General features: G+C 31.9%; 1 protein-coding gene and 1 long non-coding RNA gene across 5 annotated transcripts; one reads left to right on the forward strand and one right to left on the reverse strand.

Moving 5' to 3' along the window:
• LOC106056152 (transmembrane protein 248-like) lies at positions 1-25848 on the reverse strand. Of its 4 annotated transcripts, none has more exons than XM_013212752.2 (8): positions 25662-25848; positions 20870-21037; positions 19252-19562; positions 18760-18875; positions 9477-9633; positions 8245-8422; positions 5553-5690; positions 1-4622 (listed from the first exon to the last, which is right to left on the reverse strand). In XM_013212752.2, the coding sequence occupies exons 2-8, from the start codon at positions 21023-21025 to the stop codon at positions 4605-4607; spliced, it is 1074 nt and encodes a 357-aa protein (XP_013068206.1). In that variant the 5' UTR covers positions 21026-21037; positions 25662-25848; the 3' UTR covers positions 1-4604. The 4 variants fall into 4 exon arrangements, with proteins under 4 accessions (XP_013068206.1, XP_055861548.1, XP_055861547.1 ...); XM_056005573.1 differs by having other exon boundaries at positions 20870-21033; positions 25731-25846; XM_056005572.1 differs by having other exon boundaries at positions 25731-25846.
• On the forward strand, positions 10130-18163 carry LOC129921982 (uncharacterized). Its single transcript, XR_008773910.1, has 2 exons — positions 10130-12331; positions 17668-18163. It is a non-coding gene; the product is annotated as an uncharacterized LOC129921982 (long non-coding RNA).

Raw genomic sequence — 25848 nt, forward strand, 5'->3', positions numbered from 1 at the left:
TTGTTGTTATTAAGAAAAAAATGAAATTTTTATTTCAGAGGAAACACAATAATGTATAATCATAAATCCAAGCACTTAAGAAATACACTACATGATGGCTCATGCATGGTCATGGAGAGGAACTCCCAATGCATTTTAAACACACACACATTATTTTATTATTACACCCATATCAGTCGATATGTGAAAAAAACAACAAAAAAGAAACACCAAAATATTAACCAGTTTTTAAAGTGAATTGTAATTGGAAAAAAAAGGGAAATGTTATAAAGTAAAATGACAGTGAAATAATAGAAACAGTTCTTTATATTATTTGTATTTATTAATCGACTAACTTGTATGATAAAAGCATTTTCTTTTGTTATACATATCAGTATTGTCATAACACGAAGGTTTTTTTTAATAGTTCTCTTCACAAACTGCAAGAATAACAGATAATATATTTGCTTAATATGATGTTTCATTCACAAGAAGCATAGAAAGCTCTAACAAATATTGGAAATAAAACAGATTTATAACAGGCATCAAAGCCTTTTTTAAGACAAACACAAATATTTGTCCTGAAGATGATTTCAATTACCAAAACAATGCTTTTTTTTTTGTCTTCATTTAATTTTTTTTTTTTATTTCATAATTTGTTCTTCCAAGCATTAGTAACAATTTAAACAGAAGCAATGCAATTTTTTAAAAAAAAGGTAATTAACAAATAGATTTTTTATTTAGAAGTTGTACTAATTCTGATTGTTCCATTAACTTTCTCCCATTTCTGTGAAGAAAAGTGGACTGGCAGAAGTGGCTTATTCCTCCTCATCATCCACCCTAAGTTCTTTTCTTTGACAGTTAAAAGAGAAATCAAAAGGATCTTTATTTTTCCCCAATCACAATCCTACAGCCCAAGCGATCAGCTTCAATATAGCTCAATGGGAAATAATTAATAGAAATTTAAAAAAAAAAAAAAGCTAAACATCCCATCAAAACAACAAAATTTAAAAAGAAAAAAAAGAAAGAAAGAATAAAAATATGGTTTTATTCAATGAACATCCACATGTATACAATCAATAGATAACAAGTATGTAAGTCTGATAAGTGTCACTTCAAATTAAACATACAGTAAGATCTGGAACAATTTCATGAAGGCCAATATTGAATGATGAGCAATGAAGGAGATATTGAAAGTAACAATGTAGTCATACATTTCCAATACATGTTAAATACAATTAGAATTTTATTGAATTAACTCAAAATGATCTTAAAAGAATGCAAACCAGTCAAGCAAACACTTAGCAAGAGTACAAAGTACATAACAATGAAGTTTCAAGGTTCATCCATCAAGCTGTTATATATTTTATATACTGCTTCCCAGAACTGCACCTGAGCACTTCATTTCTTTATATCAAATTTCTTTTTTTTTTCTTTGTAGCTCCTTAAGTGAATTTACATAATGTACATACAACTGTACACAATTGTAAAACTTAGCTTACAAAGTAAAAGTCAATAGCACTAATTTGTTCTTAAATAAGCACATAAATAACTCTCAATACAATAGTGAAGCCTAAAAAAGATACTCTTTAGAACATACTAAGGTAGCAGAGAAAAGAAAAAGATCAGGTAACTGCTATCTCTCAGTTTGAAAGTGATAATGCAGTATCAACTTATTTCTTTCTTAGGTTAAAAATATGGACGAAACAAAGCCCTTGGACGCAAAACAAGACCTTTAAATAAGAATTTTGGTTGTCATTGCATAGGAACAAATAATTACCTACCAGACTAAGGACTTCACCCCCTGATTTCATCACAGCCTTCAAGTAAACAAAATAGAACTAAATGAGTCAGCTTTTACTTTAAAAAAATTAATTGATCTTTTGAAAAACAAAAATACAGGATCTTGTTGCAATGGGATTGGAGCTAAGGATTGTCAAGGCAATACTTTGAGTGCAAAAACTTGGAGATGAATCACAATCCATTGCCCTACTAGATTTACTGTAGCTGGAACACAAGTTACTGAAACGAGATTTTGTTACCTTTTTTTTTAAAGAGACCTTTGGTAATACAATGTGGGGGTCACTTCACAATTTAAATGTATATATATATGTTTCAGATCACTTATTCAGCCTGTATTGTACCATATAACTTTTTTTTTTTTAAGTGAAGTAAAGAAAAAAAAGAAATGTACTAAAGTCAATGTCACAGATAATACATTGGGAGAGTCAACACTATCATCATGTACCCCAGGAAAAAAATATTTTGTTTTTGAAGTTCAAATTAAAAAAAAAAACAATATTCATTACATAAACCATCACATCAAGAAAATAACATACTGTATTAAATAGGTTATGAGGTTAGAGCTAACCCTCCAGTATGAAAACGATTGAAAGCTGTTAGTATTACATACAACATATTATCACATTAGAATTATCACATACATCTAGGTTGAATACTAACAAATAAAAGGTTGGTTTGACCATCAACCACTTTATGATTTAAAACCAAGAACAGCGGTCAGGATACATATACTCTCCAGTTACAGTGCTGACAAATTATCTATTCTCACATAAACGCAGAGAAACAAAAGTCAAATTTTCATATGAGAGTTGGTAAAAGGGTATCAGTGAAAATAAGAACCACATGCAAAAAGTGAAGTAATGCTTCCTTTTGCATCCCCATTAAAAAAAAAAGGCTAACTAAAAATGAAACAAATAATATAATGTATTATAGATGCATTAATAATCAATGAATACTGCCTGACATGACGAAGGAATCAGCAGTAGTGGTGCTTTTGTTCCGTCCAGAAATATTGTGACAACTGGAAAGCTAGCTTAACAAATATTGTCTCCCTATTTTAAATTAAAGTTGGCTAATAGCTGTAAACAAAAAAGGAGCTAAATTGCAACATTTCCTTTCTCTCAATAACTGTAAAGTAAAAAAAAAAAGCCACTTGATAATTTTTTTAACCTCTTTGGTAACTTAGAATTAATTAATGATGACCACATTATTTTTTTAAAATCGCAATTACATTTTAGGGCTGGTAATACATTGGAAATGACAGATTAGCTATGATATGCTCACATTCAAAAGCCAAATAAAAATGTTATTTTACATTTGACAAATGATGATGAAGTACACTAGCCAGAACTTGACTTAGCCAGCATGCAAAATGAAAACCAAGAAAAAAAATTAATGGTACAAGTGTTACAACATTCAATGGTTCAATGTTTGAAAAAACAACACAATATCTTCAATAAAGTCATAGGCTACCATAGGCAGCACGTCTGTTACATCAAGTGACTGCCAACTACAAGCAGGAATGTGCCACAATAAAAAATCTACATTAAGGATAAGCACTATCAATCTTTTAATATTTAAAAAAAAATATATATATATTTTGTTTGCATGGATACAAGATCTCAGCTCAGAAATCAAAAAAGAAAAGATAACAGTTTTGATAAAAAGCTGAATGTTAGCACAAATCATTTTTACTTTAATATGAAAAAATAAATTGCTGTTTTACATTTCAACAATGCTAACATAACAAATTAATAGAAGAAAAGAAAACAATATACAGACTTATACAAAGTTTCAACTTATACGACACAGTAAAAAATCTTAAGATCTTAAGGACTATATTGTCTCCCACTATGTATGTAAAGTCAAAAACATAAGATTGTACATCGTTTTCTCAAAAAAAAAAATAAAAAAATTGGGTTTTTCTTAAGATGGCATTAAAACGATTAAAAAACAAAAAATACATTACAAAAAAATATAATTAAAACAAAAAATTTCTGAAGAGACATTTGTGAGTAATTGGTTTAAAATGTTCTTTTCACTTTTCAAACTAAATTAATATTCCTTTTGACACAATCGCCGATGAATATAATTTTTCTATTTTGTTCTCTTTAGTATGTGTAGGTAATATTAGAGCATGGAATATTGTTCTAAATATTCAGTACATACCAATTTAAATGAGTATTACTAGGCAGTGCTCAACAATACAGATCTATCTAGTGGATGAAAATCATGTATAATGAAACATTACAGAAGGATAAATCATAATATAACAATATTTAATAATCAAACCGCAATAAACCAAACTGGCTTACACCAAACATGTAGATATTTCATAGTGCAAAATTTCAGCCAGCCATTTTAGCACAATAAGCTGTCACATTTAAATTCTTTCAGACTCTTTTGAGATTTGACAGTTTGCTTGAAAAGATCGGATCTAGTAGGATAAGTAACAATAACATCCCTTATTCCACATACCAAACAACATTTAAAAAAAACACTTCAATTTTTCCAACATACTTAGAAACATTTGAAAAAAAGAACAACAACACTTATTCATCAACCTAACAACATTTCAACAACAAACAAACAAAAGCCAACATACTCAACAACATTTGTAATACTTCATGAGCATATAAAACCAGGACACATTAGATCTTAGCCTTTGCTCACTAATGTTTCAGAATGGTTCAATAAATAAATAAAATGACCAATACTCATCACTCAACTAAAGCTACGCCCTCAAGTCTTTTATTGACATAACTTATTTGGTTTAGATTCACACCTAAAAACTTCAAAACTTGAGACAAGACATGACAACTTTATGGCTGAGATGAGACCTGTTGAAAAGATGTAAAATAAATGTTCACTCAAGTAAAAAAAAAATATTAAAAAAATAAACCTACAAACATTTACTATAAAAATTTTAGAATATGACTTTAAGTCCAAACAATAGACTTGTAGTTAAAGTCTTTTGTAAGGAATAGAATTATCTTTTACAGGTACCATGATAACAATATTGAAAGGTATTAAATAAATATATATATACAAGTAAGATAAGCTCATGCTTTATTAGTCTAATAGTGTGTTATGTTTGCATCTGATTTTAGTTTTTAGGTCAAATTTGTAACGATAATAATAATTATTATGTCCTATTTTGTGATAACAGTTAAAAAAAACATTGGCATAAGATAAGTCCCATTGAAGGGCATCTATAAAACAAGTGGGTGAACGGCAGAAGCACTACATGCAAAATGTATGCAGAAGGCAGAAAAATCTCTGGTAGTTACATTTAGAGCATCATCCTTTAGTCTCATCAGCCAACTAAGCTACTACACGGGGAACATTTTTTTTTTTTTAATAAAATTGTAACATGACACAAAAATAACTTAACCACACTTTCCATTGATTTGATTTAAATAATACAAAAATAATCTTATGTAAAAGTAATAGATGCATGGTGGCTGAAGATTAAAGGGCTTGGCTTCCAAATCAATGGGATTTTGGTTTGAATCTTGATTAAGACTGGGATTTTGGATTTCAAAATTTCTAGAACTACCATGAAACAATCCAACTTTAGTACCTGACATTAGTTGAGGAAAGTAAAAACGTAGTTGGTCATTGTGCTGGCCACACGATACCCTTGTTAATCATTGCCATAGAAACTAATGACCTTTATATCATCTGTCCTATAGAACATAAGGGTTCAAAGGTGTACTATACTTTTTTTTAATGTAAAAATAGTCTTTTGAAAGAGTTAACTAGATCACCTTATCATAAACCACATGTACTGTCTTGATCTTAGTTGGCCGACCTCTAACCATAGCATAGCAGAACAATGTGATGACCATGACAAACAGGAAATAACTGGTTCTCATCAAATGTAAATTTATCATGGATCTGTCTTGCTGGAAATACAGAGGCAAACAAACAAAAGTGAAATTCAGAAAAAAAAATTTGGAATAGTAATATTTGTATGTAATGGTGACCGGTCATTTGATATCAATTAAATATATTTTCTTATTCATTGTTTCATTGTTCTGTTAAGGCTTTGACTTATTTCATCTAATATGTAAATATAATTATGTAGAATGCTTTTAGATATTTTTTGTCATGTTATTAATGTGTTTATAGTGTGTCCCCTTCCACTTTACATTCTTGATGAGAAATCTATAATATATTGTAAATCTGGGTGTGTACTTAGCTTTAGCACTTCTATTGAATGTGGGGATATTAAAATAATACCCTGCGCATGACCTAATGATCAAAGGCCAAGGTGTGGTGGAAGTAGCAGAAATCTTTTGAGAGATGAGAATGATTAGAATACTTATGACCATGCCGCTGATAACTTATCATCAAAGGCCAAGGTGTGGTGGAAGTAGTGGAAATCATTTAAGAGATGAGAACGATTAGAATACTTATGATGATGCCGCTGATAACTCCTGACGCCCATCTTTCACTTTATTTTATTTTATGATTATGATCAGATGATGAAATGACCAGGGATGAAGTGACCGAGGAGGAAATGACCAGGAACGTATGTAACGAATGCAAGAGGACAAGTTACATCTACAAGTTACATCTACTAATGTAGGGACGAATAAATTTCATTGTGCTTTGATGGATCAAACAGAGCCCAATCGTCATAGAAGGCCTGAACACAGACCTGCGATGTCGCAACATGTGGGCAGTTTAGACTACTGCCATGTCACAGACCTACCTTCCTACCATGGTAAAAGAAAGGAAAGGACAAAAAAAAAAGAAGATAAAAAATGGATATGCTTCTAGGAGTTTCAAAGATCAATAGCAGAAATTGATCAAAGGTTTTCTCAGATCAAGTTCAGGGACAGCGAAGGAGTAAGTCATATATCATCTATTTCAGGGGTGGGCAAACATTTTGTATCAAGGGCTGCATTAACAAAACTATGGGAATGGGTGGCCGCATATATATATATATATATATATATATATATATATATATATATATATATATATAATATATATATATTAGTGAAAACTAAACAAGTATAACCACAGGTGTATATATATATATATACCTGTGGTTATACTTGTTTAGTTTTCACAAAAAGAAATGTTTGTTCACAGATGTATATGTACCCAAAAAATGTGAACATTTAGCAGCAAGTTTGTTTTTTTAAGTGCTGAAATACAGCTTCTGGCAGCAATAAAGCTCCGTTGGAAGTACTGACTGGAACTTCTCTTTCAGGACATAATTTGCTTGGAATTACTCCTCTGGAGCTGAATCAGCTTCTGCGCTAAATGGTGAGTTGATGGTATTAAAAATTGGTTCTTGCTGTCTTAAAATTTGCTTTTGTGAATTCCACAATTAAGGAATTTAAACGAGGAAAAGTTTCACCTGAAGGCAAAGGAAAATTACAAACCTGTTCTCTTTTGCTTGCCTGGAGAAATGGGAAAGCTTGTTTGAAAATATTTAACATGCACTTACATTTCATATGCAAACCACCCATTATAAAAGTATGTATGAAAAAATAATGAAATCTTGTCTTCTACTTTTCATTAGAAATAATAGTAACAAGGTCACAGTCAATGTCCTTCAAGGAACATAACAATTTCTTCATTGAGATTTTTATATTCTTCTCATTACCTTGCTTATGCTAAGCCATCAGATACATCAGAATATTTTATTTCAAAATCTTCAAGTACTTTTCGGAATTGTCTGTGGTTAAGACCCCTAGTTCTGATAAGTTTGTTTTATCACTACAGCTTTGTAACCAATAATGTGTTAATATTTTATGCAACTTTGAACAACCTTTCCTGTTTAGAGTTTATGGTTGGATATTCTTTATTTAAAAACAAAGCAACTATAGTTTCTTACAGTGAAAGATAGAGCTTTAACAATATCTAAACTTGCCATCTTGTTCCAAGCATACCCAAATGTGTGGCATTTTACGTTTTGAAAAACTATCTTTTCCCTTTGCAACTTCTGTCCAGAAGCTGTGTGTAGCTTAATTTGTTGCCACCGCTGGCTAGCATCTATGAAAGGGGAGCAATTTTGTAAGACTCTCTAGCCTCTCCACAGCAAGTGCTATGCAAGCATACCAAACATTTAACACAATCCTTCATAGCATAAATACTGACTGGTGATTACATCTTAGACTTACTATATTGAAGAATAGCCAATTAGCTTAATCTTCGTTTACTTTTAACTTTTTATAGTTTCAATAATTTATAATAATTTTAATATATCTGCAGTTTATATGTGTATACTGTTTGCACACATGATTTCTGTAAGTGTCCATGGGCCGCTTAAAACACTCAGGCATGTGGCCCGCGGGCTGTAATTTGCCCACCCATGATCTATTCCATTAGTGACATAAAATGATACATGATATAAAGTTGATCAGAGAAGCCTTATATTATAACAACAACAAAAGCTTGATGCACTGCAGGATTTACATACAGTAAACTGTAAAACCTTACCTCAGACAACATGACAGTGAGGGATTCATCAAATGAATAGTCCATAGACAGGCGGACACCTTGCTGGCACCATAAATTGCTGCTGCTCATCATTAGCGTGGCAGCACTCATGTTCTTTTGAAGGCTATCAGATGTCATATCAAACCAATTCATGCACATATCTGCATTGTGTGGCTTTCTAGACAGACAACAATTAGTGAGTAGGGTTTTATTGACAAAATATTTAGGCAAAACACAAATAGTAATGTTTTTAAATGATTCTTTAAACATCTACCAAAAATACTTTTATTTTTGTTGCTTGACTATCATGACAAAATTACTTTCCCTTTTTTTTTGGCACTTAAAAGAGGCCTTGATGGGAAGATTATGCACACTAAAAGGAAAGTAGGCTTTCAGTTACTACACTAACACTCAGTTCTTTGTTAATTCTCTTATCTTTTTACTCACATACGTGCTGTGGTAAGAAAGAAGAATTACTACACCCCATGCATATCCTTAATAAATATAAGAGAATAAAAAATATGTGTAACTGTGCTAACTTTTTTTTTCTTATTTTGTAAGTTTCTGACATTCTTCAAACCTCCTGCAGGACAGCAGGGGATGATGGCAGGAAGGGTTAGAACTCTGAACTATCGAGATGACTGTCCAAAGCACATACCACAAGACCAGGCATTGAAACATAAATATTAGCAGATTAATTTGGCACTTGTTTTGGTGCAAGAACTTCAACACCAGGACAGTTACATAATATGGTAATACAGATTGAAAGTGGTTGGTGACCAAGCATAAGTGGTAAGTTTGAAGGCTGGTGCTTACTTATATGACAAGTGACATCACAAGATCACTAAACACAGTGGAGATTTCCAAAGGCTAATTAAAAATAGCAGTCTAGAAATGATTCAACTATTGTATATATATGCTTTCAGGAATAAAAATTGCAAGACATCTAAATAAAGTGTGGAGAAAGAAAAAGACTATTCAATCAGTAATTGGTTCTTTTAAATAAAACACTGCCATTAAATTGAATGATTGCACTCAGAGAAACTATTGTGATTGCTTTATTACACAATGTGCTTGAAATGGTTAAATTTTAAGTTATCTTTTATCGTCTGAGTTCCAGTATTTTTGTAAACTGAAGCTGATCTGTTATTGCACAGTAAACCATCAAGTTGCATGGCTTACTGTTCAGGTCATTCAGAGGTAATAAGAAGCACCATAATGTTATTACTTACTGTGTTTGGGGCAATATAGATGCTGGCCCACTGAATGTAACACAGGAGCTAAGCTCATAAAGGGTACATTCCTGTCCATTCCATTCCTTGCATAAGCTTTGACTCAGATTACTAAGAAAGTTCATAGTTATGATCAATTTGTCTTCCTTTTCAGCTCCTGAAATAGTATATTATATATATATATATATATATATATATATATATATATATATATATATATATATATATATATATATATACAAATAAAAAAAAAACAAGAAAGAATGTAGCTTATAGAAGTTCAAATGCAATTTGTGATTATATAAGTGAGTTCTTTCAAACTCAATGTGTTAACTCAAAAACATAAACATTAGCTACTTACAAAAACCCTTTATAAAAATTTTGGGTTAGTGCAACCCCTTTATCTTGTTGACTATTATGTAGGATTTCTCATAATAGACCAGGAGTTCTCCCCCCCCCCCCCCCAAAGTCCTAAATGAATGTTCCACAATGCAGCCACCAATATGAAAATGGGGTATTGCCATATACATAGCACAAAGTCCTTCATTCCCGTGTCCCATTTGCTATAAGTAACCAACTATGGGCAATACTTTGTTAGACACCTTATTTATATAGGTTAGTTATTTTAGTTATTTAGCGACGCACCATTAGTAGACGCATATTGAACGGGACTAGTGACGTTTGGGATATGTTGGGTTAGAGACCGGAAAATCAGTTAGCGATAGAATATTCCAGGGTAACGACGTGTTTAGTGACAGAGACTTCTACTGTGGCCTTTTATCAGAATAAATCCATGTACAATTGTTCATCAGAGTCGACTACATCTCTTCACTTGTTAAAACAGGTGTTGTATGGTTCTTGTTTGACTTGTTGGTCAACTACACGTAATACACCCGAACAATTACACCCAAACGATTGCAGAGTAATTGGTTGACTTCAAGACAGCCTGAACTAGCAACATCACAGTGGCGACCCCGAACCTCGAAGCCCGACGCCCGAACATCGAACCGGACCTCGAAGCAGAACGTTTACTCAGGTGAGGGTCGTGCACTCGAAGATATAAGATTTCATCGGAGTACGGCTGAACACAGCATCATCGCAGAGTGACTTTGTTCTAGATCTACATGCAGTCGTCGCCTGTTTGATCGCACGTTCAACGAGCCGTTAACTCAGGGTGACCTTCGTCAGGACAGTAATCATCGCAACGTCTGGTCTACCTAACCAGTATAGTATCAAAGCCTGATCTTCATATGCTGAATCGACCTACAACCAGAGAAACCGTTCATTCATAACGGGTGAGAGATCGTTAGTGAACCTGTTGGACATATTTTTTTCTTCGTCATAGGAGCCACATCGAGTATCAAGTTTTACCTCGTCAGTTTCGAGAAGGACAGTTTGCCCGCTGTCAGAAGTATTGTGAGTACTACAAGTTTGGTAGCTAACTAAATCGCTCTGTCGTCTTACCCTTGGAGAGATTCTTGTGGAGCAGTTTGCTCATTGAACCGGTTGCTTGCCACGTTTATAACGGTCACTGTGTTTAACCTTTGGAAGGTTAGTAAAATCGTATTTGCTGGACATTGATATATCTAGTATTCGTCGGTCTAGACCATACCTAGACTTGTTAGCAGTGAAGTTGTGGAAACAGCTACACCCACTTAATTTCGTTGAAAACCGTTAATCGTCTAACGGAACGTCGTCGGAGGTGACCTTGGTTTCACCTAGTCTACATTGGACAGTTTGGTCTAGTGAAGCAGAGTACAACAGCAAACTTCGTCGTACTACCAGAGTAGCAACAGAAGCAGTGAACTATTTTAGAGAACCGTTATTCGTCAGCCCAGATCAAGTCATCGTCAAGAAAGTCGTTATTCGTCAGCCCAGATCAAGTCATCGTCAAGAAAGCCGTTATTCGTCAGCCCAGATCAAGTCATCGTCAAGAAATTCGTTATTCGTCAGTCGTCCAGATCAAGTTGCCGTCAAGAGACTGTTATTTGTCAGTAGTCATTTACACAAGTCAAGTCATCGCCAGAAGAACCGTTAACCTATTCGTCAGTAACTGTGTACACAAAGTCGTCGGAACTACACATACAGTCATCAACAGTCGTCGAAGAAACTGAAACATTTTACTGTGACATATCAGGACATCTGTGGCATTACGTGGGATACTGGTAGCACCGGAGAACAGAGTCAGAACTGGAAGAGAGGCAGTGGAATTTGTTGTGATCTAGCATATTCGGGAGTCCGAACAAAGGGATCTTTCTTATCAAAAGCTAAGTGCCATTTTTCTTATTAGTATATGTTTAGATTGCCCTTAGAAATAGATTTTGTCTAAATTTGGTATGTTAGCCTGAGTAAATTCAGGTGGTGCTGAAGCCTTAAACCCGTTCGGGGTAAAGACATAATTTAGATGAAAAGCTATATTATACGTTTAGAGTTGTAATTTGTTTTGTTTGTGTAAACGTCATATCCGTTGTTGCCTGGTTACTTCGTGACGTTATCATTGTGTGCCATGTTGTCACATCCCAACCCATAGCGATAGTCTCATTTTAATTATTTCATTTGTTTATATTATTTTAAATTATTTATTTTTATTAATTTAATTAGATCTGTATTTTTTTTTCACTTAATGATAGAAAGTGCGGGTAGGATTCTTTCATTGTGAATCAGACTAAAATAATTTTAGTTTGAGCGGTTAAAATCAAATATGATTTTGCCATGAGAATAATGCCGAAACTGGCATCGTAGTCAAACACTGTCGTCTGGCTAAATATAGATCTACAAATTTTGTACATCTCTTTGGTACAATTAAATCATCTAGACTCTAATTTGAAATATTATTAATTGAAAGATGAATGAAGGTAGTACATTCTAGATATATGTATCTTGTTGAAGATATATTTGACATTGTATACACATATTTGTTTCGTATGGTTAAATAGAACCATAATCTACTCTAGATCTAGACTCTAGACAGTCTTTGAATTTACTCTAAACACTTCACTGTGACTTCAGTCATACCAGGTTTTAAAATTGATCATAGTTATTCATACTAGATCTAAAAGTCATAGTGCTCTTGATAACTATAGATCTAAATAGTATTATTATACATACTATAATATACTAGATTTAAATTTGTGTGTAATACTGGACCTAATATACAGATTTGAATATAACCATAATAACTCAGACTAGATTTACACATTTACTAAATCTATAGATAGAGACATAACACTTAAAACTGGTATAAAAGTGTGTAAAAACTTTTAAAGTATAGCCATAACCAATATAGGCTAAGTAAAAATATATATAAAATATAAAACACAATGGCTACATCATCATATGTGGACCTTAAGGAGGTTAAGGAAACAGCTATGCAGGATGGAAAGGCCATGGAGTTAAAAGGAAAGGACTTAGCAGCTTATGTACAGCAAGTTGTGAAGGAAGAAACGGAACGTCAAAGACAAGAGATAGAAAGACAAGAAGAACGTCAAAGACAAGAGATAGAAAGACAAGAAGAACGTCAAAGACAAGAGATAGAGAGACAAGATAGGATCAGAAAGGAAGAATATGAGAAGCAAAAAGAGTACCGAGAACATGAAGCTAAAATGGAGAAGATGAGATTGGATGCAGCACAAGCCAGAGCCCAAACTGAACAAGGAAATAACACAAATAACTCAAATAATTATACCACTCAAAGAGACAACCCTAATTCACAAACATGGCTAAAGAGAAAAATACAAAGTTTTGATGAACAGAAGGATGACATTGGTGATTTCCTGAAAAGATATGAGGCAAAAATGTCTACATTTAATATGCCTGAAGAAGAATGGTCTGAAATACTGATAGACTTTGTTCATGGTCAAGCTCTAACAATATGTCAAAATCATGACCATCATATTGATGATAGCTATCAAGTTTTAAAAAGAGAGTTATTGAATGCCTATGGTCATAATGCTACAACTTTCAGAAAGAAATATTTTGACAATATACCATCATTAGAAATAGAACCCCAAACTACCATTAATATGGAAAAGGATTTCTTCAATAAGTGGGTAAAATTAGAAAAAGTGAATAATTCGTATGAGGGATTAAAAAATTTTATTTTAGTGGACAACTTTGTAAATAAATGTGATCCTCAATTACAATCTTTTATTAGAGAAAGAAACCCAAAAAATATAGATGAAATAACAGAGATAATGAGAGTCTACAAAAATGCCTATCCAAATAAACCATTTTCTGATAGAGATAAGAGCAAAGTAGATTTAATAGGATACACCAAAGAAAATGTTGATAGAAGTAGAAATAGAAACAGATCAAATAGTGGAAATAGAAAATATAGTGAAATAACCTGTTTTAAATGTCAAGGAAAAGGTCATATAGCAGCTAACTGTAGAAGAGGGAATAGTAGGTCTGGAAGTAGAAATAGATACAATGAACAAAATAACAATAGATATAGGAGTAGAGATAGGAATGACAGGGGAAATTATAGAAATAGGAGTTACAGTAGGGAATACAAAAATAAAGGTACAGATAGGGTATATTTCATGGAAGGAAATAGGAACAATTTTGCAGTGTACCCAGGGTTTGTAGATAGAATTCCAGTGGAATTAATCAGGGATTCAGGTTGTAACACTTTGGCAGTAAAAACTAAATTTGTCAAACCTCATTGGTATAAAGGGTTTACTAGGAAAGTAGAATTAGCAGATGGCACCGTAAGGGAATTTAAAGCTATAAGGGTATACATTGAAACTCCATTTTTCACTGGTTATTGTGATGGCATTGCAATACCAGAAATGAGATATGATATGTTAGTAGGAAACATAAAAGGGGTTAAAGAATGTTCAAGAAAAGAATTAGAAGACTGGCAAAACAAATACAAAAACATAAGACAAAATCATGAAAACATAGAAACACAAAATATAACAAGTATGATAATAACAAGATCAATGGATAAACAAGATGAGAAACAGGAAAATACAATAAATGTAATAAGTAATGATAAAGAAAAAGAAACCAGTAATGTAATACAAATAGAAAATACAGATGTTAAGGAAAGAGAGATAGAAAATGAAACACAAAATAGTCTTGAAACACAAATATCTCAAAGTGAAAAAGAAACAACACCCACATTTGCATTAGAACAAATGAATGACAATATTATTGGGAAAATTTATTCAAGAATATCAGATAAAAACAATAATAATCCAATGGAGAAATTTTGTATAGAGAATAAAATATTATTTAGACAAACAAGTAATGATAACAAGAAAATAAAACAACTTGTCTTACCACAGAAATATTGGAAAGATGTTTTAATCATGACACATGATAATAATTTAGCAGCACATAGGGGAGTAAAGAAATGTTATAGGAATTTGTCAAAACAAGTATTTTGGCCCAAAATGAAAGCAACAATAAACAAATACATAAACTCATGTGACATATGTCAAAAGAGATCTAACAAAAGCTTAGTGAATAAAGCACCTATTCAAGAAATGGATGAACCTACAGCACCATTTCAGAAAGTATCTATTGATTTAATAGGTCCTTTAATTCAAACTGAAAATAATAACAAATACATTCTAACAGTAATAGACATGTTTAGTAGATACCCAGAGGCAATCCCATTATCAAATACAAGTGCAGAAAATATCATTAATGCCATAACTCAAAAAGTAATTACAAGACATGGTATACCTAAAATTATATTGAGTGATCAGGGATCTCAGTTTAAGTTAGAACAATTTAAGAAATGGACTAAACAATACAATATACAACACATATACTTTTCGGTTTACCACCCAGAGAGTAACGGGTTATGTGAACGATATGGTGGTTCATTAAAAAGATCACTAACAAAAATAATTCAGAATAATCAGAACAAGTGGGATCATTACATTAACTATGTACTATTTGCTCATAGAAACAATATCCATGAAGCAACACAATTTTCACCATATGAAATAATACATGGAAGAAAACCTAGAGATGAATTAGATGTTTTTAAAGAAAATCTAATAGACAATGAGAATAAATTAAATAATGACAGTGAAACAACAATCACAACAGAATTGAAAGAAATATGGACTCAAGCATATAACAACAATAAGAAGTACAAACAAAGTGCTCATGAGAATCTAAATAAGAAAAGACAATTGAAAACACTAGAAGTAGGAAACAATGTATTAATATTAATAAATGACCTGAAAAATAAAATTGGTAAACAATGGAAAGGTCCATTTAAGGTGATAAAGCAAATTAGTGATGTGAATTATCAAATTGAAATAAATGGGAAAATTAAAACATATCACATAAATAATTTGAAACTGTATCATGATAGAGAAGATGAGTTGATACAAAACATTCAGGAGGAAATAGAAAATACATTTTCAGAAAGAGAAGAATGCTTGATGATAATAACAAATGAAAATCACAATGAAAATGATATTAAGGAAATACCTGTAATAGAAACAAAAGAGAATCAAACTTGGCAAAAGATTAATCTTAATAATTTAACTAAGGAAAAGTCAAAAGATATAACTAAAATAATACAGGAATACAAAGAAATTTTTTCCAGCATACCAGGAAAAACTAATATTATTAAACATGACATTAAAGTAACAGATCCAAAACCTATCAAGCTTAAGCCATATAGAATACCGCTACATTTACAAGACAAAGTAAAGAAAGAAATAGACAATTTACTAGAATCAGGTATAATTGAGCCATCAACATCTCCTTATGCTTCACCAATTGTGATAGCCAAAAAGAAGAATGGAGATATAAGGTTATGTATTGATTATAGGAAACTTAACAACATCACAGAATTTGACCCATATCCAATGCCAAATATAGAGGATATTTTACATAAATTAAATGGAGCAAAATTTTTTACTAAATTGGATTTAACTAAAGGTTATTGGCAAATACCTTTAACAGAAAATGCAAAACCTTACACAGCATTTGTAACACCATATGGTATTTTTCAATGGAATTATATGAGTTTTGGATTAGTAAATGCACCTGCCACATTTAATAGAATGATGAACATGATAATTGGAAACAAAGAAAATGTTATTTGCTATTTGGATGACATATGTATTTTTAATAATAGTTGGGAGGAACATTTGGTAGATGTAAAAGAAGTATTTAAAATAATAAAAGAAAGTGGACTTACAATTCAAGCAGAAAAAGTAGAAATAGGATTGGAGGAAATAATTTTCTTAGGACATAAAGTAAATAACAACATGATTAGCCCTATTGAAGATAACATAAAGAAAGTACTTAATATTGAAATACCTACAACAAAAAGACAAATTAAAAGTATATTGGGAATAGTAAATTATTACAGAAAGTTTATAAAGAACTTAGCAGAAATAGTGAATCCACTAAATGACTTACTTAAAAAAGGAAAACCTCAAAAAGTAGTTTGTAATGAGGAATGTGTGAAAGCTATTGACAGAATTAAAGATGTTTTTAGTCATGAATTAATATTAAGACTACCTGATAAAGACAAAATATTTTATGTCACAACTGATGCATCTGGTAATGCTATTGGTGGTTGTCTAATGCAGAACTATGATAACTTACATCCTATATTATATGTAAGTAGAAAATTGTCAGAGGCAGAGAAAAAATATAGTGTCATTGAAAGAGAAGCCTTAGCTGTAATATGGGTAATTACTAAGCTAGAGAGCTATTTAATAGGAAGGAAATTCATATTATTAACTGATCATAAACCTATTCAGTATATACAGCAAAAGAGCATGAAAAACAGTCGTGTTTATAGATGGTTCTTAGCACTACAGGAATATAAATTTGAAGTGAAAGCTATTAGTGGATCTGTGAATATTGTAGCTGATCTATTGTCTAGAATGACATTGAAATGAAATAATTTTGTAAATAAACTATGATTATATTGAGTATGTAATATATATTAATATATTGACACCATTTATATGTTATGGAAAAGGGAGATAAGTAAAGTTGATATTAAACATTTAAAAGTAAGTATGGATATTTTTTTTTTTTTGTGAATCATTTCATATATCATTGACGAAAGTTAGTTCTATGGAAAAGGGTGAGTATAAAAGGAAAAATGGACAAAAGCGTATAAAAGGGTGGTAAGAAAAAATTTATTGAATGTGTAAATAAAGTCTATAATTGTTTTTTTTGAAATATTGTATTTTATCAGATTACTGCCAGTGAAGAACATTTGTGATGTATGACGTGCCCATAAGATGCCACATTTTTCTCCATGATGAACTGTGTACTAATGAAGATGATTTTGGAATGTTATGAACTGTTATGAACATTGACATGAATATGAGGAACTGTCAAGTCAAGATGAAGATGTCAAGATGAAGATGTCAAGATTTTATGTTTGTGGTCTTCCCCTTAAATTGAAAATGCCCTTGTAAGACTTGACAGTAGTGGAAAAATATTGACATATTTTTTTTTCAAGGGGGGGAGGAATCTGTTAGACACCTTATTTATATAGGTTAGTTATTTTAGTTATTTAGCGACGCACCATAGTAGACGCATATTGAACGGGACTAGTGACGTTTGGGATATGTTGGGTTAGAGACCGGAAAATCAGTTAGCGATAGAATATTCCAGGGTAACGACGTGTTTAGTGACAGAGACTTCTACTGTGGCCTTTTATCAGAATAAATCCATGTACAATTGTTCATCAGAGTCGACTACATCTCTTCACTTTTTAAAACAGGTGTTGTATGGTTCTTGTTTGACTTGTTGGTCAACTACACGTAATACACCCGAACAATTACACCCAAACGATTGCAGAGTAATTGGTTGACTTCAAGACAGCCTGAACTAGCAACATCACAACTTTCATGTTCCTATTCTGTAATCAACCTGAGCCTTGAAGGAAAGCCAATCCAGCAGCCGCAACTGAAGACAGCATGGAAGACTCATTGGGTTGGGTCATTAGATCTCTTTTCATCTCCACCTCGGCAAGGAAAAAAATATATTAAAGCTCAGCAAGGTAACTTCACTACCTGTTGTTCTGCTTGTTTTAACTGACGTTTCCACCGAGGTGCCATTTTGAGGCAATGGGGAGCTGGAATTACCAATCATCTCCAAAGCAGTGAGACTCTGAAGGGTCCATCATGTTAGCTACCTAAGTCTAGATGACTGCGGGGCTTAATGCCTATAACCACCAGTCATCACCAGTGAGAATCTCCACTCTGTAGCCAAAAGATATCCTCACATTTCAAGGACAAAAGACACTCCCGACAGTATAACCAGACAAAAAAAATCTAACCTTTTATTTTGAGCATGCTCCTAGGAATGCCGGCTGTGAAATGCAATGAACTTAAAGGCTGTGATAAAAATTCAGAGGTTGGTTTTATCTGAACATTGAGGAATAGAGTCACGTTGCTAGATAAAACAAACAAATAATAAGTTTATTATATAGGAAAGCACTATCTTCTTCTTATCTTATAAATTACAGATTACTTCAAACAAAAAAGATAATTATACCCTATGCATTTCATTTGTCAATCTAGTCATGCATGTTAGTCAATATCTTAAACTCTGATAAATCATTGGTTTTCCTGGCTGATTCAGGCAACTCATTCCATTGTCTAATGGCACCAGGGAAGAAGGCACATTTATATTATTATAATCTGTAATATCTCATGTGTACTAATCATATTTCTCTATTTTTATCTTACAAAATAAAGAAAAAAATTATTAAAACTTTGATCTTAAAAAAAAACAAAGAAAAAACTCTTGAAAGAAATAAACATCCTACCTGTCAATGTCTGCTGACATAGTTGCCACTGTCGTTGTCATCTCTTCTAGCTCAGAAAATATCTTTTTCTTGCCTTGTTCTCGAGTGGGCACTTGCCCACCTGAAACAGACCTCCTGACAATATGCCTAGAGGAGGGACTGGCAAAGTGAGAGTTTTGGTCATTCTGCATTTTATCCTTAATGCTGTTGTAAACCTCAGCTGGACTCTGGTCAGCAACCTGCAGCTTCACTGACGTAGTGTTGCCCATGGAGGCATTGTGAGGGACACAAAAGCTCAGATGTGACACTCGACTTAAAAAGGTGTTCCAATCCTGGTTAGCAACAATAATAATAGTAATTAATAATTTTAAAAAAACATGGAACATGATGGTTTAAATCAGAAAAGTCCAATCTGCCTTTAAAAAAAAAAGATGAGTAAGTTGTTTAAAAAAAAAAAGAAAAGATGAAAAACTTGTTTTTTAAAAAAAAAGATGAGTAACTTGTTTTATTGTGTATGGCCTTGTATTTCAGATGCTCATTTATTTTAAATAAACAAAAAAAAGCATTACATTTTCATCAGTTACACAAATTTTGGTTATTCTGTATATATCATGACAACCATCCAAAAGTTGGAAGAGGAAAAGTGGTTTGAATATTAGGACACGTTTTTTTTTTAATCCAGGGGAACACATGAGGCACTTTGATGACTAAACTGTATCCATAACAAGCTGTTATAGCACAGTGCAGGACAGGCAATATTGGCTCCTATTTTTCATGTAAAAAAAGTAAAGTTCCCCTTTCAGACCTTGTGGTCTATAGGACAGATGATGTAAAGGTCATCTGTCATGTAGCCAGCACAATGACCAACCGCCTTTACTTTTCCCCAACTAATGTTAGGTACCCAATAGAGCTGGGTGGACTCAGAGGCACCCAAAGATCCAGAAATTGAAAATCCCAGTCTTAGAACCCGGGACACCCGGTTCATAAGCCAAGTGCTTTACCGCTCAGCCACCGCCCCCCCCCATCCTATTTTTCACGGAACAGGACAAACTCTTGACACTGTGTTCCTGTCGTAGAGAGGATAAGGAAAACATTTTTCATGTTCTTTATGACTGTCACCCTCACACACACTCACACTTTCTGCATTCTGATTTAACAGGTTGAAGAAGCCACTTGTTTTAGAACAACATGGAAACTTACATGCATTCTGAGTCACTGTAAGACTTATATAGAAGAACATTTGAGCATCTCAAATCTACATCAATTGTTAATGATGAAGATATTCATTAAAACTAGTGTTGACTGTAGGAGTTTTAAAACATTAAATAAGCAATCAAATGTCATAAATATGTTTAGAGATTAGGATCTTAAATTTACATTTGAAAATGTCATGAGTCCTAATACAGCAAGTTATGCACCCTGATAATCTCATAGTTACCTTATAATCATATGTAATGGTGAAATTTACTTTGCCTGCTTTATAGTCTAATTGTTGATTTTTTTAAAGAGCGTCTTGATATAGACTACAGAAAGTGTATAGAATAAGTGTAATAACTAAAACAACAATAGATAATTACAACAGTAATATTTACAATGGCATATCTTTGATCTTAATTAAATATTTTAAAAAGGGAAATACCTCAGAAATGTCTGGATTGGGCATATCTTTTGTTTTAACAATGTAGGCAAAAGTAATCAGTGCAATGGCAAAAGATGCCAAGCAAATCATAAAAACAACCAATGGAGGTCGACTGTTAAAAAAACCTCGCAAATTCTCTACAATGATGAAAGTCATTATGCAAACTAGCTGGGGAAGAAAGAACAAAACTTTTTTTATTAGTAATCATATAAAGAGCTGATACCATAAAACTTTTTCATTCAAAATAAAAGGCTGTGAAAGTTAGTATTAATGTTATATACAGTTGACCCATGATAGTCTGTCACTTAATAGTCGAATCACACAGTAATCCAAATTCGTGCAATTGCTGAGGGAAGTGATGTATGCCCACCTAAAAACAAAACCCCCGTTTTTTTTAGATGTCAAAAATTTACTGACTAATTTATTAAATATAAATGTTTATAAGTATTTACATGAAAAATGATAAAAGTAAAATGTTTACAGTTACAACTTTTTACATAGAATTTAAATATATCAATAACTCAAATTTGAAAAACCTTCAGTGTTTCCCTTTAAGAATAAGCAGAAAAAAAATGCAGATTACAAAGAAGTAGATTCTAAGTCAAGACAAATAAGTTAAGATAGAGTAGAGTAGAGAAAAGAGTTTAAGTCATTGGTTAATATGCATGACTAAATGCATGACGCGTAGGACGTAATCATCTTCTTTTTTGAAGTAACGTCTGTATTATATAAGATAAGATAAGAAAAGATAGAATCTAGATCTAGAATTCTAGATCATAGACTAGACTAGATGAACAAGAGCTATTCTAGTCTAGATGCTATATCGATCTATGACCTATAATTATAAATACTATGATCTATCTACTATAATATAATCTAGACCTAAATAATCATTTTATAACCTAATCCTATCTAATCTAAATCTAGATCTACATCTGATCTACTATAGTATACTAGTCTATAGTATAGATATAGTCTATAGTAGTATAGATTTAGATTTTAGATTAGAATCATTAGATCTAGAGTAGTTTATAGGTCAAAAATTATTATTATCATTATTTGATAATGATTTGACATAGAAAAGAAAATGAAATATCAAAATCTTCTTTAGTTTAAGGAGAATAAGGATAACTACTTATTTTTGTACCCCTAACCCCTGTTATTATATTTAAGGTCAAAGAGACCATGTGTAATTATTAAATCCGGACAGATTTTTCACAATCTATTTGATTTTGAACACCATAATTTATTTCAATCAGTCTCTCTATATTTTTGGCATCAGTAAACTCAGATTTAATTCTATATACATATTACATACTAATATTAACTAAATTTTAAGATCCCCAGGCATAGCCCCTCACATTAAATCATAAAGATGTTTACAAATTATGCAAAAAAAAAATGAACACAAAAAATATATTATACATTTGAACACACTTATTCTACCAAAATTAGGTAACTGGGATAGTGACGTCTACACTGACTTTTAGACATATTTTATGTTTGCATGATTAGATGTGTGTTAAATGTTTGTGGGTTTTTTTTTGTTTATTCATTCCATAAATTTCTAATACAGATGATCTTTTGTAGTCTGGTACAGGATAGGATGGCCATTCTGGCCTAAATAGCTGAAACCTCTATATAAATCTAGATCTATAATTATATAGATAGTAGTAGGTCTAGACATTTAACTTCATTCAATGTATCAAGCTCACTCCAAACATTTGCCCATTTATTCTCTATTTTTAAAAAATCAACAAACAAAACAAATATAATATTAGATCATTAACATTAATGTCTAAAACTGGTTGTTTGGAATAAATTTTGGTAAGAAAATCATAATTTAATACAAACGACACCCTATTAATTTTTTTGCATGGAATCAAACAACTTGGCTTATAAATCAAATAAATCAGCTCCAAAAACAGAATAAATATTGCCGGGCTCATTAGCATAGACTTAGCCAACCAAAAATATAGTCTTAACCCTAGGAAAAGGTAAAGTCATCCTGCTAACATAGGAAAAAAACACCCTGACTTATAAATTTGAAATTCTTTTTGCTTACATAAAAAGACAGCTAAATGGAAGGAAATTGGGTCAGAATCATTGGAAAATGGACAAGCACATTATACAGTGTGCTAGTTTCATATTAAATATCAAAATAAAGATGTAATGGCCACAAAAAGAGTGAGATGTATGGATTCATGTAATGTCAGGAATAAATATACTACTCTAGTAATAGTAGTAATAAGTACAAGTATTAAAAATTTTTTTAAATGGTTTTGTTATTCAGGTTGATAATAGAGTATTATTTGCAACATATTTTTTTAACGCCATTAACAGAGGGGGTGGGGTCTGGGTAGCCTAATTAATAGGCATAAATGTTATAAAAAAAACTAGTTTTTATTGGGGGGTTTTTTTCAAATGTTCTATAAATATACTTTACTTTGTGAGACATTTTTCTGTTAATAATACTGTGAATTTGTGAAATTCATGAATTACTGGACATGACATATCTTTTGTGAGTGATGAATTTTTCATTATTAGGGCCTTAGGGGTTTTTACAAGTGTATTTGACCTCATTTTTTCAAGTTAAATATTTCATTAATTGTCTGATGCTTCTGATTTTTTTTTTTTAATTCCTCTATTCTTGGCCGTCTTGGGCAATAAAATTGATATAATATATTAAATATATAATATAATATGTCAATAATTTTTTGAATAATAGCCAATTTGAAATTGGAAAAAAAAATGGTCCTAAAACTACTAAAAGTAGAATAAAATAAAAAAATAATTCATAAGAATGTTCATCTAATAATTACTAATTCTAGTTTAAATTAAAGTAGATCTAAGGGAGGTTCTTATATTTTGAACACTCCATCGAATTCTCCTTTCTGAACGGGTCTCTTTTTTTTTTGTTTGTAATTCATTTGTTTTTATGTTTGGAGCTAAAAACGACGTTTCGGGACTGCGCATGTCCAATTTTAGATAAATTCCGGTAATTTTGTTCCGTTTTTCCAAAGCAGATGGCAGTTATTTAGATTCTCAGTAACCATGTATGTAAAGCTGTTGTTTTAACCTCCCCCGGCAATTCATACCCATATAAGGGAGCCTGTTTGATCGTAGGCTGATGGGCATATCAAAATAAGCTTCCAAACATCTTTAGAAAGACATTCCAATCACATTTAAACCGTTAGCTGTTAAATAAAATTTAAAAAGGGGGTGTCCAAACAAATAATAATGAATTCAGCTCATTCTCCTTTTTGAACACAGCAAAATCGTATTAAGAAATATTATTGGGATTAATAAATCTATGATTTTTTCAATGAATAAACATGACCTAGATCGAGATATCTAGAATATGAATGAAAGAAAAAGTGTGGGCTGCTAATTTGAAGCCAGAGACCATGCCCACTGCATGTGATCACGCAAGATAAGCTGGCGGTGAGGAGAGGTATACATTCAGCGTGTAGTGTCACAAACTATCCAACAGGCAGTGGAGGGAATGGGGAGAGAGTCATGAAAAGAATTATAAGCATCTATGGGAGGGAGGGGATGTTAAGGTTTCACAAAACGAACATCCAAATTATGAAAACAAGAAGAGGGTCCTTGGATGGGAGTTAAAAGAAAGACAGAGAAAATACAAGTAGCCTAGTAGAAAATATCATGTTTATTAAATTAAAATAATTAATTTATAGCTCTATAATCTATATAAATTTATTTCTGTCTGTTTCTACACATAGATTATATAGGTATTTAAATAAATAAACTATATACGATATATATATATATATATATATATATATAAAGAGAGAGAGAGAGTATATGAGAAAATAGACTATAAATACTTAAACTTAAATACATATAATATTGCAAAAGTGAATCTACTTCTTTTACTACAATCTCAATAATTTTTAAGTAACACAGATATAATTTATTAGCAATTACATAGTGGTGTTCAACACTGGTGCTCACTGTTCAACTAAAGGAGAAAGCCCAAAAACTGCGTTCAAAATAGGAGCATAAGGTTACCCAATTTATTTTAAAATAAAATCTTGACTATGGGTGGTAATACAAAGGAACACAGCTATTTTTATAGTCCTTTAGTTGCAGAATAAGAATCTGCTTTCAGTTTTTTTTTGTAAGTTAAACCTTCACCAAATAAAAAAATAAAATAAAAAATTGACCTAGTTCCCGAAAGTGGGTGTTCAGTTATAAGAATCTACCATATACCTAGATCTAGATAGAGTCTAGTTAAACTAGAGTCTAGTAGTTACTAATCTAGAGTGTCTAGACTCTAGTGACGACTCTAGTCTCTAGTTAAGTTAGTAGTCTAAGTACTCTAAGACTCTAGACAACCCTAGCCCTAGAGTCCTAGACTAGTAAGTTAAGTAAGTAAGCAGTAGACCCTGAGTAGACTGACCTGAGTCTGAGTTCTAAAGTTCTAGAGTCTAAGTAAAAAGTAAGTAGATCTAGATCTAGAATCTAGACTATTCTAGACTAGATCTAGGCTAGGTCTAGAGTCTAGACTCTAGTCAACTCTAGTGTCACTCTAGAGTCTAGACAGTCTAGATTACTCTAGACTCTAGATCTACTACTATGATTAGTATGATACTATCATGATCTAGAATCTAGATCTAGTAATAGTAATAAGTCTATTATTTACTAGTAAGTGTACTCTAGTTTACTAGTAGTAGTAGTTAGTTGACTAGAGTAATTAATTCTAGATCTAGTTCTAGATCTAGATCTATCTAGTTGAACTAGTTCTACTATGTAGACTCTAGTCACTCACCAATTGATTTTCAAAATTTAATAATCCGCTTTTTTTTTATAGAAGATAGACCGAATAAAGAGCACTTACATAAAAATATGTCAAAATAAGTAGCTTTAGTCTATATCTATGAATACATGCAAAAATCAGTGTTAATAAGTTAACGTCATACAGTAACAATGTTGACAAACGACGCCATGTTTTCTTA

This window comes from Biomphalaria glabrata, chromosome 12, assembly GCF_947242115.1.
Source record: "Biomphalaria glabrata chromosome 12, xgBioGlab47.1, whole genome shotgun sequence".
Lineage (NCBI taxonomy): Eukaryota > Metazoa > Mollusca > Gastropoda > Planorbidae > Biomphalaria > Biomphalaria glabrata.